The sequence below is a fragment of the Musca autumnalis genome, unplaced genomic scaffold, assembly GCF_047663935.1.
Source record: "Musca autumnalis isolate F117 unplaced genomic scaffold, ASM4766393v1 scaffold_2, whole genome shotgun sequence".
NCBI lineage: Eukaryota > Metazoa > Arthropoda > Insecta > Diptera > Muscidae > Musca > Musca autumnalis.
Window position 1 is genome coordinate 22,665,824 of NW_027411755.1, and position 10,784 is coordinate 22,676,607.

A 10,784-nucleotide genomic window follows, 5' to 3' on the forward strand; every position below is an offset into this window, starting at 1 on the left:
CAATAATGCAACTTCTACTTACCTCCTCCTTCTACCATCCATCAACCAACAACAATTGCAGATGAAAAACATAATTTATTTCTCTCACTCAAACAAAAGTGATTTACAATGTGAACTCTCCTCTTCAAATCTTCTTACGTATCACATGATCATAGAACACAACATGACCATAACGCTCAGAGAAATGCATGGAACGGCTGCAATTTTTACTATATTCCGGCTTTCCAATATCGACACAGACCTTTTTGTGATCTCCTTTGTGCATAAATATAAGCCCGTAATCCACATCGTGTTGCACCAGATAATTATCCGAATCATTATACAGGACTAGGCCCTTGTGCCAATCGAAGTAACTCAGATCAGTGGGTTTTGGTTTCAATTTTATACGCTCCGAAAATACCGCCGACCAATCAGTGGAGTTTTCTTCTTGCAAGTTAGCTTGATGTAAACTTTGTTCAAAATCAATGTAACCGGATATTTCGAAACCGGTCTTGAGGCGATGCTTGATGAAAATTATTGTCTGGAAGAAGAACAAAAGTTCAATTTTTAAATATATAGTTTTTTAGGAAATTTAAAATTTTTTAAATTATATTTTTTTTAAGGATCACCAAACAACGTGGATTTTTTAAAAATAATTTTGAGAATCATCAAAAAATTGCGGATTTTTTAAAATATTTTGTTGAGGATCATAAACCAAAGTGGATTTTTTAAAAATATTTTATTGAGGATCATCAAACAACGTGGATTTTTTTAAAATATTTTATTGAGGATCATCAAACAACGTGGATTTTTTTAAAATATTTTATTGAGGATCATCAAACAACGTGGATTTCTTAAAAATATTTTATTGAGGATCATAAAAATATTTTATTGAGGATCATCAAACAACGTGGATATTTTACAAATATTTAATTGAGGATCATCAAACAAAGTGGATTTTTTTAAAATATTTTATTGAGGATCATCAAACAACGTGGATTTTTTTAAAATATTTTATTGAGGATCATCAAGCAACGTGGATTTTTTAAAAATATTTTATTGAGGATCTTCAAGCAACGTGGATTTTTCAAAAATATTTTAATGAGGATCATCAAGCAACGTGGATTTTTTAAAAATATTTTATTGAGGATCATCAAACAACGTGGATTTTTTAAAAATATTTTATTGAGGATCATCAAACAACGTGGATTTTTTAAAAATATTTTATTGAGGATGGATTTTTTAAAAATATTTTATTGAGGATCATCAACCAACGTGGATTTTTTAAAAATATTTTATTATTTTTTAAAAAATATTTTATTGAGGATCATCAAACAACGTGGATTTTTTAAAAATATTTTATTGAGGATCATCAAACAACGTGGATTTTTTAAAAATATTTTATTGAGGATGGATTTTTTAAAAATATTTTATTGAGGATCATCAACCAACGTGGATTTTTTAAAAATATTTTATTATTTTTTAAAAAATATTTTATTGAGGATCATCAAACAACGTGGATTTTTTAAAAATATTTTATTGAGGATCATCAAACAACGTGGATTTTTTAAAAATATTTTATTGAGGATCATCAAACAACGTGGATTTTTTAAAAATATTTTATTGAGGATCATCAAACAACGTGGATTTTTTAAAAATATTTTATTGAGGATCATCAAACAACGTGGATTTTTAAAAAAAATTTTATTGAGGATCATCAAACAACGTGGATTTTTTAAAAATATTTTATTGAGGATCATCAAACAACGTGGATTTTTAAAAAAAATTTTATTGAGGATCATCAAACAACGTGGATTTTTAAAAAAAAATTTTATTGAGGATCATCAAAAAATGTGGATTTTTTCAAAACATTTTGTTAAGGAACATCAAAAAATGTGGATTTTTTCAAAACATTTTGTTAAGGAACATCAAACAACGTGGATTTTTTTAAAAATATTTTATTGAGAATCATCAAACAACGTGGACATTTTACAAATATTTTATTGAAGATCATCAAAGTGGATTTTATTAAAATATTTTATTGAGGATCATCAAGCAACGTGGATTTTTTAAAAATATTTTATTGAGGATCATTAAACAACGTGGATTTTTTACAAATATTTTATTGAGTATCATCAAACAACGTGGATTTTTTAACAATATTTTATTGAGGATCATCAAACAACGTGGATTTTTTAAAAATATTTTATTGAGGATCATCAAACAACGTGGATTTTATAAAAACCTTTTATTGAGGATCATCAAACAACGCGGATTTTTTAAAAAATATTTTATTGAGGATCAACAACCAACGTAGATTTTTCCAAAATATTTTTTGAGGATCATCAAACAGCGTGGATTTTTTTAAAAATATTTTATTGAGGATCATCAAACAGCGTGGATTTTTTAAAAATATTTTATTGAGGATCATCAAACAACGTGGATTTTTTAAAAATATTTTATTGAGGATCATCAAACAACGTGGATTTTTTTAAAAATATTTTATTGAGGATCATCAAACAACGTGGATTTTTTAGAAATATTTTATTGAGTATCATCAAACAACGTGGATTTTTTAAAAATATTTTATTGAGGATCATCAAACAACGTGGATTTTTTAACAATATTTTATTGAGGATCATCATACAAAGTGGATTTTTTAAAAATATTTTATTGAGGATCATCCAACAACGTGGATTTTTTAAAAAATATTTTATTGAGGATCATCAAACGACGTGGATTTTTTTGAAAATATTTTATTGAGGATCATCAAACAACGTGGATTTTTTAAAAATATTTTATTGAGGATCATCATACAACGCGGATTTTTTGAAAAATATTTTATTGAGGATCATAAAACAACGTGGATTTTTTAAAAAAATATTTTATTGAGGATCATAAAACAACGTGGATTTTTTAAAAATATTTTATTGAGGATCATCAAACATCGTGGATTTTTTAAACAATATTTTATTGAGGATCATCAAACAACGTGGATTTTATAAACAATATTTTATTGAGGATCATCAAACAACGAGGATTTTTTAAAAATATTTTATTGAGGATCATCAAACAACGTGGATTTTTAAACAATGTTTTATTGAGGATCATCAAGCAACGTGGATTTTTAAACAATGTTTTATTGAGGATCATCAAACATCGTGGATTTTTTAAACAATATTTTATTGAGGATCATCAAACAACGTGGATTTTTTAAAAATATTTTATTGAGGATCATCAAACATCGTGGATTTTTTAAACAATATTTTATTGAGGATCATCAAACAACGTGGATTTTTTAAAAATATTTTATTGAGGATCATCAAACAACGAGGATTTTTTAAAAATATTTTATTGAGGATCATCAAACAACGTGGATTTTTAAACAATGTTTTATTGAGGATCATCAAGCAACGTGGATTTTTAAACAATGTTTTATTGAGGATCATCAAACAATGTGGATTTTTTAGAAATATTTTATTGAGAATCATCAGCTAACGTGGATTTTTTAGAAATATTTTATTGAGAATCATCAGCCAACGTGGATTTTTTAAAAATATTTTATTGAGAATCATCAGCCAACGTGGATTTTTTTTAAAATATTTTATTGAGGATAATCAAACAACGTGGATTTTTAAACAATGTTTTATTGAGGATCATCAAGCAACGTGGATTTTTAAACAATGTTTTATTGAGGATCATCAAACAATGTGGATTTTTTAAAAATATTTTATTGAGAATCATCAGCTAACGTGGATTTTTTAGAAATATTTTATTGAGAATCATCAGCCAACGTGGATTTTTTAAAAATATTTTATTGAGAATCATCAGCCAACGTGGATTTTTTTTAAAATATTTTATTGAGGATAATCAAACAACGTGGATTTTTAAACAATGTTTTATTGAGGATCATCAAGCAACGTGGATTTTTAAACAATGTTTTATTGAGGATCATCAAACAATGTGGATTTTTTAGAAATATTTTATTGAGAATCATCAGCCAACGTGGATTTTTTAAAAATATTTTATTGAGAATCATCAGCCAACGTGGATTTTTTTTAAAATATTTTATTGAGGATAATCAAACAACGTGGATTTTTAAACAATGTTTTATTGAGGATCATCAAGCAACGTGGATTTTTAAACAATGTTTTATTGAGGATCATCAAACAATGTGGATTTTTTAGAAATATTTTATTGAGAATCATCAGCCAACGTGGATTTTTTAAAAATATTTTTTTTAGAATCATTAACCAACATGGATTTTTAAAGATTATTTTTCTGGGACCTTCAACAAACGTGGATTTTTTTAAAGAATATTTTTCTGGGACCTTCAACAAACGTGGATTTTTTTAAAGAATATTTTTCTTGGATCTTCAACAAAGGTGAATTTTTTAAAGATTATTTTTTTGGGACCTTCAACTAATGTGGATTTTTTAAAGGTTATTATTCTGGGACCTTCAACAAACGTGGATTTTTTTAAAGAATATTTTTCTGGGACCTTCAACAAACGTGGATTTTTTTAAAGAATATTTTTCTGGGACCTTCAACAAACGTGGATTTTTTTATACCCTCAGCCTTTAGGCTAAAGAGGGTATTTACACTTTGATACGACCAAAAATGTGCCTCATCGAAATAATGGTTTTAGACCCCAAGTATGTTTGTACGATATCCGTTTCAGACAATTTTGAGTAGATCTAGCAATGTCCGTCCGTCTGTCTGTCTGTCCGTCTGTCTGTCTGTCTGTCTGTCTGTCTGGCTGGCTGGTGCGCACGATAACTCTCGAACGGATCAATCGATTCGGTTCAAATTTTGGGTATCGAAATATTTTGTCCAGATTCGATTTAAGTTCGAAGATGGGCCATATAGGTCCATTCCTTCAGGTACCTCCCCCACAAATGTTCAAAAATTGTCGCAAAACTTGTGCGCACGATAACTCTTGTAGGGAATAACCGATTTGGTCCATACTTTGCACATCGTGTAATTTCTACCAAACTTAGATGAGGTTCCAATATGGGCTCAATCGGTCCACTCCTTCGGGTACTTCCCACACAAAATTTCGGAAAAGTTCAGTTTAGGACCTGGTCTCGAATCGCTTTGATTTTTGTTTACGCAAGTTGTATTCGCTGTTCTCTATACGACGCTGTAATTTTCATTAGGGGCAAGTCCATACTTCCTGAGAAAATGGGTCTGAAAGTTACAAAAAACCCTATGGCACCGTGTTTGTGGTTGGAGCGCAAGATAACCATCGAACGGATCTGCCGATTCGGTCCAAAATTTGGCTTTCGTAATATTTTGTCCAAACTTAGTTTAAGTTCGAAGATGGGCTACATCGGTCCACTCCTTCCGGTACCTCCCCCACAAAAGTTCGAAAATGTTCGGAAAATTTGAGCGCACGATAACTCCTGAAGGAAGTAACCGATTTGATCCATACTTGTGAAATTTCTACTAAACTTAGATGAAATTCCAAAATGGACTCAATCGGTCCACTCCTTCGGGTACCTCCCACACAAAATTTCAGATAAGTTCAGATTAGGACCTGCTCTCGAATCGCTTTGATTTTTGTTGCAACAACTTGTATTCGTTGCCCACTATACGACGGTACAAGTTTCATCAGGGGCAAGTCCATTCTTCCTGAGAAAATAGCCTGAAAGATGCAAAAAGCCCCTATAACACCGTGTGTAGTGGATGGAGCCCAAGATAACTCTCGAACGGATGTGCCGATTCGGTCCAAATTTTGGCTCCGTAATATTGTCCAAACATAGTTTAAATTCGAAGATAAGCCATATCGGTCCACTCCTTCAGGTACCTCCCCCACAAAAGTTCAAAAATGTTCGGAAAAATTTTGCGCACGATAACTCTTAAAGGGAGTGACCGATGTAATCCATACTTTGCACATCCTAATATATCTACCAGATATAGATCAGGTTCTAATATGGACTATATTTGTCTACTCCTTCTGGTACCTCTCACACACAATTTCGGATAAGTTCAATTTCATTTTTGTTGAAGCAATTTGCATTCGCTTCCTCCATTACGACGGTAAATGTTTTTTCAGGGGCATGTCCATATTTCTTAGGAAAACAGCACGAAAGGTTACAAAAATCCCTATAACTCTCGAACTGTTCAACCGATTTGGTCCAACATTTGGTCTTCGTCATATTATATCTAAACTTAGTTTCATGGGCAATACCGGTCCACAACTTCTAGGACGATATCACTTGAATGGGGCAACCAATTTGGTCTAAAATTTGGATCTCCTAATATTTTGTCAAAATTTAATTTAACTTCTAAAATGGCCCATATCGGTCCTCCCTAAAGGTACCTCCCCCACAAAGGTTCAACATTTGTGTCTTAGTGCAGTTAACTACTAATCCACATTTTTGTCGGCAAGTTCAAATGTCGCAAAAGGGCCACAAAACTCTGAAGAGACCTTAAATACATTCGATCTGTCCGTAGGTGAAAGTTTCACTTCACATTGGCTGAGGGTATATATCTGTCGGCAAAGCCGACTGACTCTTTTTTACTTGTTAAAGAATATTTTTCTTGGATCTTCAACAAAGGTGAATTTTTTAAAGAATATTTGTCTGGGATCTTCAGCAAACGTGGATTTTTTAAAGAATATTTTTCTTGGATCTTCAACAAAGGTGAATTTTTTAAAGAATATTTGTCTGGGATCTTCAACAAACGTGGATTTTTTAAAGAATATTTTTCTGGGACCTTCAACAAACGTGGATTTTTTAAAGAATATTTTTCTGGGACCTTCAACAAGCGTGGATTTTTTAAAGAATATTTTTCTGGGACCTTCAACAAACGTGGATTTTTTAAAGAATATTTTCTGGGACCTTCAACAAATGTGGATTTTTTAAAGAATATTTTTCTGGGACCTTCAACAAACGTGGATTTTTTAAAGAATATTTTTCTGGGACCTTCAACAAACGTGGATTTTTTAAAGAATATTTTTTGGGACCATCAACAAACGTGGATTTTTTAAAGAATATTTTTCTGGGACCTTCAACAAACGTGGATTTTTTAAAGAATATTTTTCTGGGACCTTCAACAAACGTGGATTTTTTAAAGAATATTTTTTGGGACCATCAACAAACGTGGATTTTTTAAAGAATATTTTTCTGGGACCTTCAACAAACGTGGATTTTTTAAAGATTATTTTTTTGGGACCTTCAACTAATGTGGATTTTTTAAAGGTTATTATTCTGGGACCTTCAACAAACGTGGATTTTTTTAAAGAATATTTTTCTGGAAACTTCAACAAACGTGGATTTTTTAAAGAATATTTTTCTGGAAACTTCAACAAACGTGGATTTTTTAAAGATTATTTTTTTGGGACCTTCAACTAATGTGGATTTTTTAAAGGTTATTATTCTGGGACCTTCAACAAACGTGGATTTTTTTAAAGAATATTTTTCTGGGACCTTCAACAAACGTGGATTTTTTTAAAGAATATTTTTCTTGGATCTTCAACAAAGGTGAATTTTTTAAAGATTATTTTTTTGGGACCTTCAACTAATGTGGATTTTTTAAAGGTTATTATTCTGGGACCTTCAACAAACGTGGATTTTTTTAAAGAATTTTTTCTGGGACCTTCAACAAACGTGGATTTTTTAAAGAATATTTTTCTGGGACCTTCAACAAACGTGGATTTTTTTAAAGAATATTTTTCTTGGATCTTCAACAAAGGTGAATTTTTTAAAGAATATTTGTCTGGGATCTTCAACAAACGTGGATTTTTTAAAGAATATTTTTCTTGGATCTTCAACAAAGGTGAATTTTTTAAAGAATATTTGTCTGGGATCTTCAACAAACGTGGATTTTTTAAAGAATATTTTTCTGGGACCTTCAACAAACGTGGATTTTTTAAAGAATATTTTTCTGGGACCTTCAACAAACGTGGATTTTTTAAAGAATATTTTTCTGGGACCTTCAACAAACGTGGATTTTTTAAAGAATATTTTCTGGGACCTTCAACAAATGTGGATTTTTTAAAGAATATTTTTCTGGGACCTTCAACAAACGTGGATTTTTTAAAGAATATTTTTCTGGGACCTTCAACAAACGTGGATTTTTTAAAGAATATTTTTTGGGACCATCAACAAACGTGGATTTTTTAAAGAAATTTTTCTGGGACCTTCAACAAACGTGGATTTTTTAAAGATTATTTTTTTGGGACCTTCAACTAATGTGGATTTTTTAAAGGTTATTATTCTGGGACCTTCAACAAACGTGGATTTTTTTAAAGAATATTTTTCTGGAAACTTCAACAAACGTGGATTTTTTAAAGATTATTTTTTTGGGACCTTCAACTAATGTGGATTTTTTAAAGGTTATTATTCTGGGACCTTCAACAAACGTGGATTTTTTTAAAGAATATTTTTCTGGGACCTTCAACAAACGTGGATTTTTTTAAAGAATATTTTTCTTGGATCTTCAACAAAGGTGAATTTTTTAAAGATTATTTTTTTGGGACCTTCAACTAATGTGGATTTTTTAAAGGTTATTATTCTGGAAACTTCAACAAACGTGGATTTTTTAAAGAATATTTTTCTGGGACCTTCAACAAACGTGGATTTTTTTAAAGAATATTTTTCTGGGACCTTCAACAAACGTGGATTTTTTTAAAGAATATTTTTCTGGGACCTTCAACAAACGTGGATTTTTTTAAAGAATATTTTTCTTGGATCTTCAACAAAGGTGAATTTTTTAAAGATTATTTTTTTGGGACCTTCAACTAATGTGGATTTTTTAAAGGTTATTATTCTGGGACCTTCAACAAACGTGGATTTTTTTAAAGAATATTTTTCTGGGACCTTCAACAAACGTGGATTTTTTTAAAGAATATTTTTCTGGGACCTTCAACAAACGTGGATTTTTTTAAAGAATATTTTTCTTGGATCTTCAACAAAGGTAAATTTTTTAAAGAATATTTGTCTGGGATCTTCAGCAAACGTGGATTTTTTAAAGAATATTTTATTGGATCTTCAACAAAGCTGAATTTTTTAAAGAATATTTGTCTGGGATCTTCAACAAACGTGGATTTTTTAAAGAATATTGTTCTGGGACCTTCAACAAACGTGGATTTTTTAAAGAATATTTTTCTGGGACCTTCAACAAACGTGGATTTTTTAAATAATATTTTTCTGGGACCTTCAACAAACGTGGATTTTTTAAATAATATTTTTCTGGGACCTTCAACAAACGTGGATTTTTTAAAGAATATTTTTCTGGGACCTTCAACAAACGTGGACATTTTAAAGAATATTTTTCTGGGACCTCCAACAAACGTGGATTTTTTAAAGAATATTTTTTTGGGACCTTCAGCAAACGTGGATTTTTTAAAGAATATTTTTCTGGGACCATCAGCAGATGTGGATTTTTTAAAAAATATTTTTATGGGACCATCAGCAGATGTGGATTTTTTAAAAAATATTTTTATGGGACCATCAGCAGATGTGGATTTTTTAAAAAATATTTTTATGGGACCTTTAACAAACGTGGATTTTTTAAAGAATATTTTTCTGGGACCTTCAACAAACGTGGATTTTTTAAAGAATATTTTTCTGGGACCTTCAACAAACGTGGATTTTTTAAAGAATATTTTTCTGGGACCTTCAACATACGTGGATTTTTTAAAGAATATTTTTCTGGGATCTTCAGCAAACGTGGATTTTTTAAAGAATATTTTTCTGGGACCTTCAACAAACGTGGATTTTTTAAAGAATATTTTTCTGGAACCTTCAACAAACGTGGATTTTTTAAAGATAATTTTTCTGGGACCTTCAACAAACGTGGATTTTTTAAAGAATATTTTTCTGGAACCTTCAACAAACGTGGATTTTTTAAAGATAATTTTTCTGGTACCTTTAACGAAAGTGGATTTTTTAAAAATTATTTTTCTGAGACCTTCAACAAATGTGGATTTTTCTTACCGATATCATTTTCTGAGCATTTGGTCGTTCCCTTTGAGCCATTTCAAGTAGAACCGGATCCGTTGACTTCATACCATCACTGAAGAAGATTGTGGATTTTTTAATGGGCCATAGCGACTCCTCAACTGCCGCCTTATGTTGTTCAAACTGTTCTGGACTATAGATTTCAGCTGTCGAACGATAGCCCAATTCCACCAGCATACGACAAAAGCGTACATTACGTATAAAACGTATATCATTGCGGGTAATGAATGTATCCAAATAATCTTCATAGGTTGGACAATCCAAGAGGAACATATCCGCTGCTATGGTACCACCGCCGCTCATGATGACAAAATGTTATTGTGGGTAATAGAAGTGGGGGGAGGAGGAAGAAATTTTGAAATTCAAGCTTTTGTTGTTTGAAAGTTATTGAAGTTTTGGAAAATTTTGACAAAAGACAGTGGGGAAATTAGGGTAAACACAGGGTCTTTGTTATATTGACCACTTGTTTTTCTATGGAAGCCCATTTGGTCTTTTATAAGAAGACCTTGTGGTCTTCTATAAAAGACCCTGCGATCATCAAACCCGCTGACCATTTTTAAGACTGTCTCAAAACCATATACATTACCAAAATGATTGATGAACTCAACCAAACTATTGTAAATTTCCTCTAAAGATAATTACCTTGTGGCTCGATGAACTATTCTCCACCATTTAATTACCGCTATCTCCTCCATCCGGAAACTATTATTTGTTTATTATTTACAAGCGATTTATTGATTTTCCATCAATTTGCCATATCATCATTTACACAGATTTTAATGGCCTCATGGAAGAGTGCTACTTTGTCAAAATAAAAAATACCACCCCCTCCGGTGC

The 10,784-nt window shown here is 30.9% G+C and overlaps 1 protein-coding gene across 1 annotated transcript; it reads right to left on the minus strand.

The window, feature by feature from the left end:
* Positions 1-30: 30 nt before the first annotated feature.
* On the minus strand, positions 31-10,345 carry LOC141393787 (cilia- and flagella-associated protein 299-like). Its single transcript, XM_073967257.1, has 2 exons — positions 9,924-10,345; positions 31-520 (listed from the first exon to the last, which is right to left on the minus strand). Exons 1-2 carry the CDS (start codon positions 10,248-10,250, stop codon positions 125-127), a joined length of 723 nt encoding a protein of 240 aa, XP_073823358.1. The 5' UTR covers positions 10,251-10,345; the 3' UTR covers positions 31-124.
* Positions 10,346-10,784: the final 439 nt, after the last annotated feature.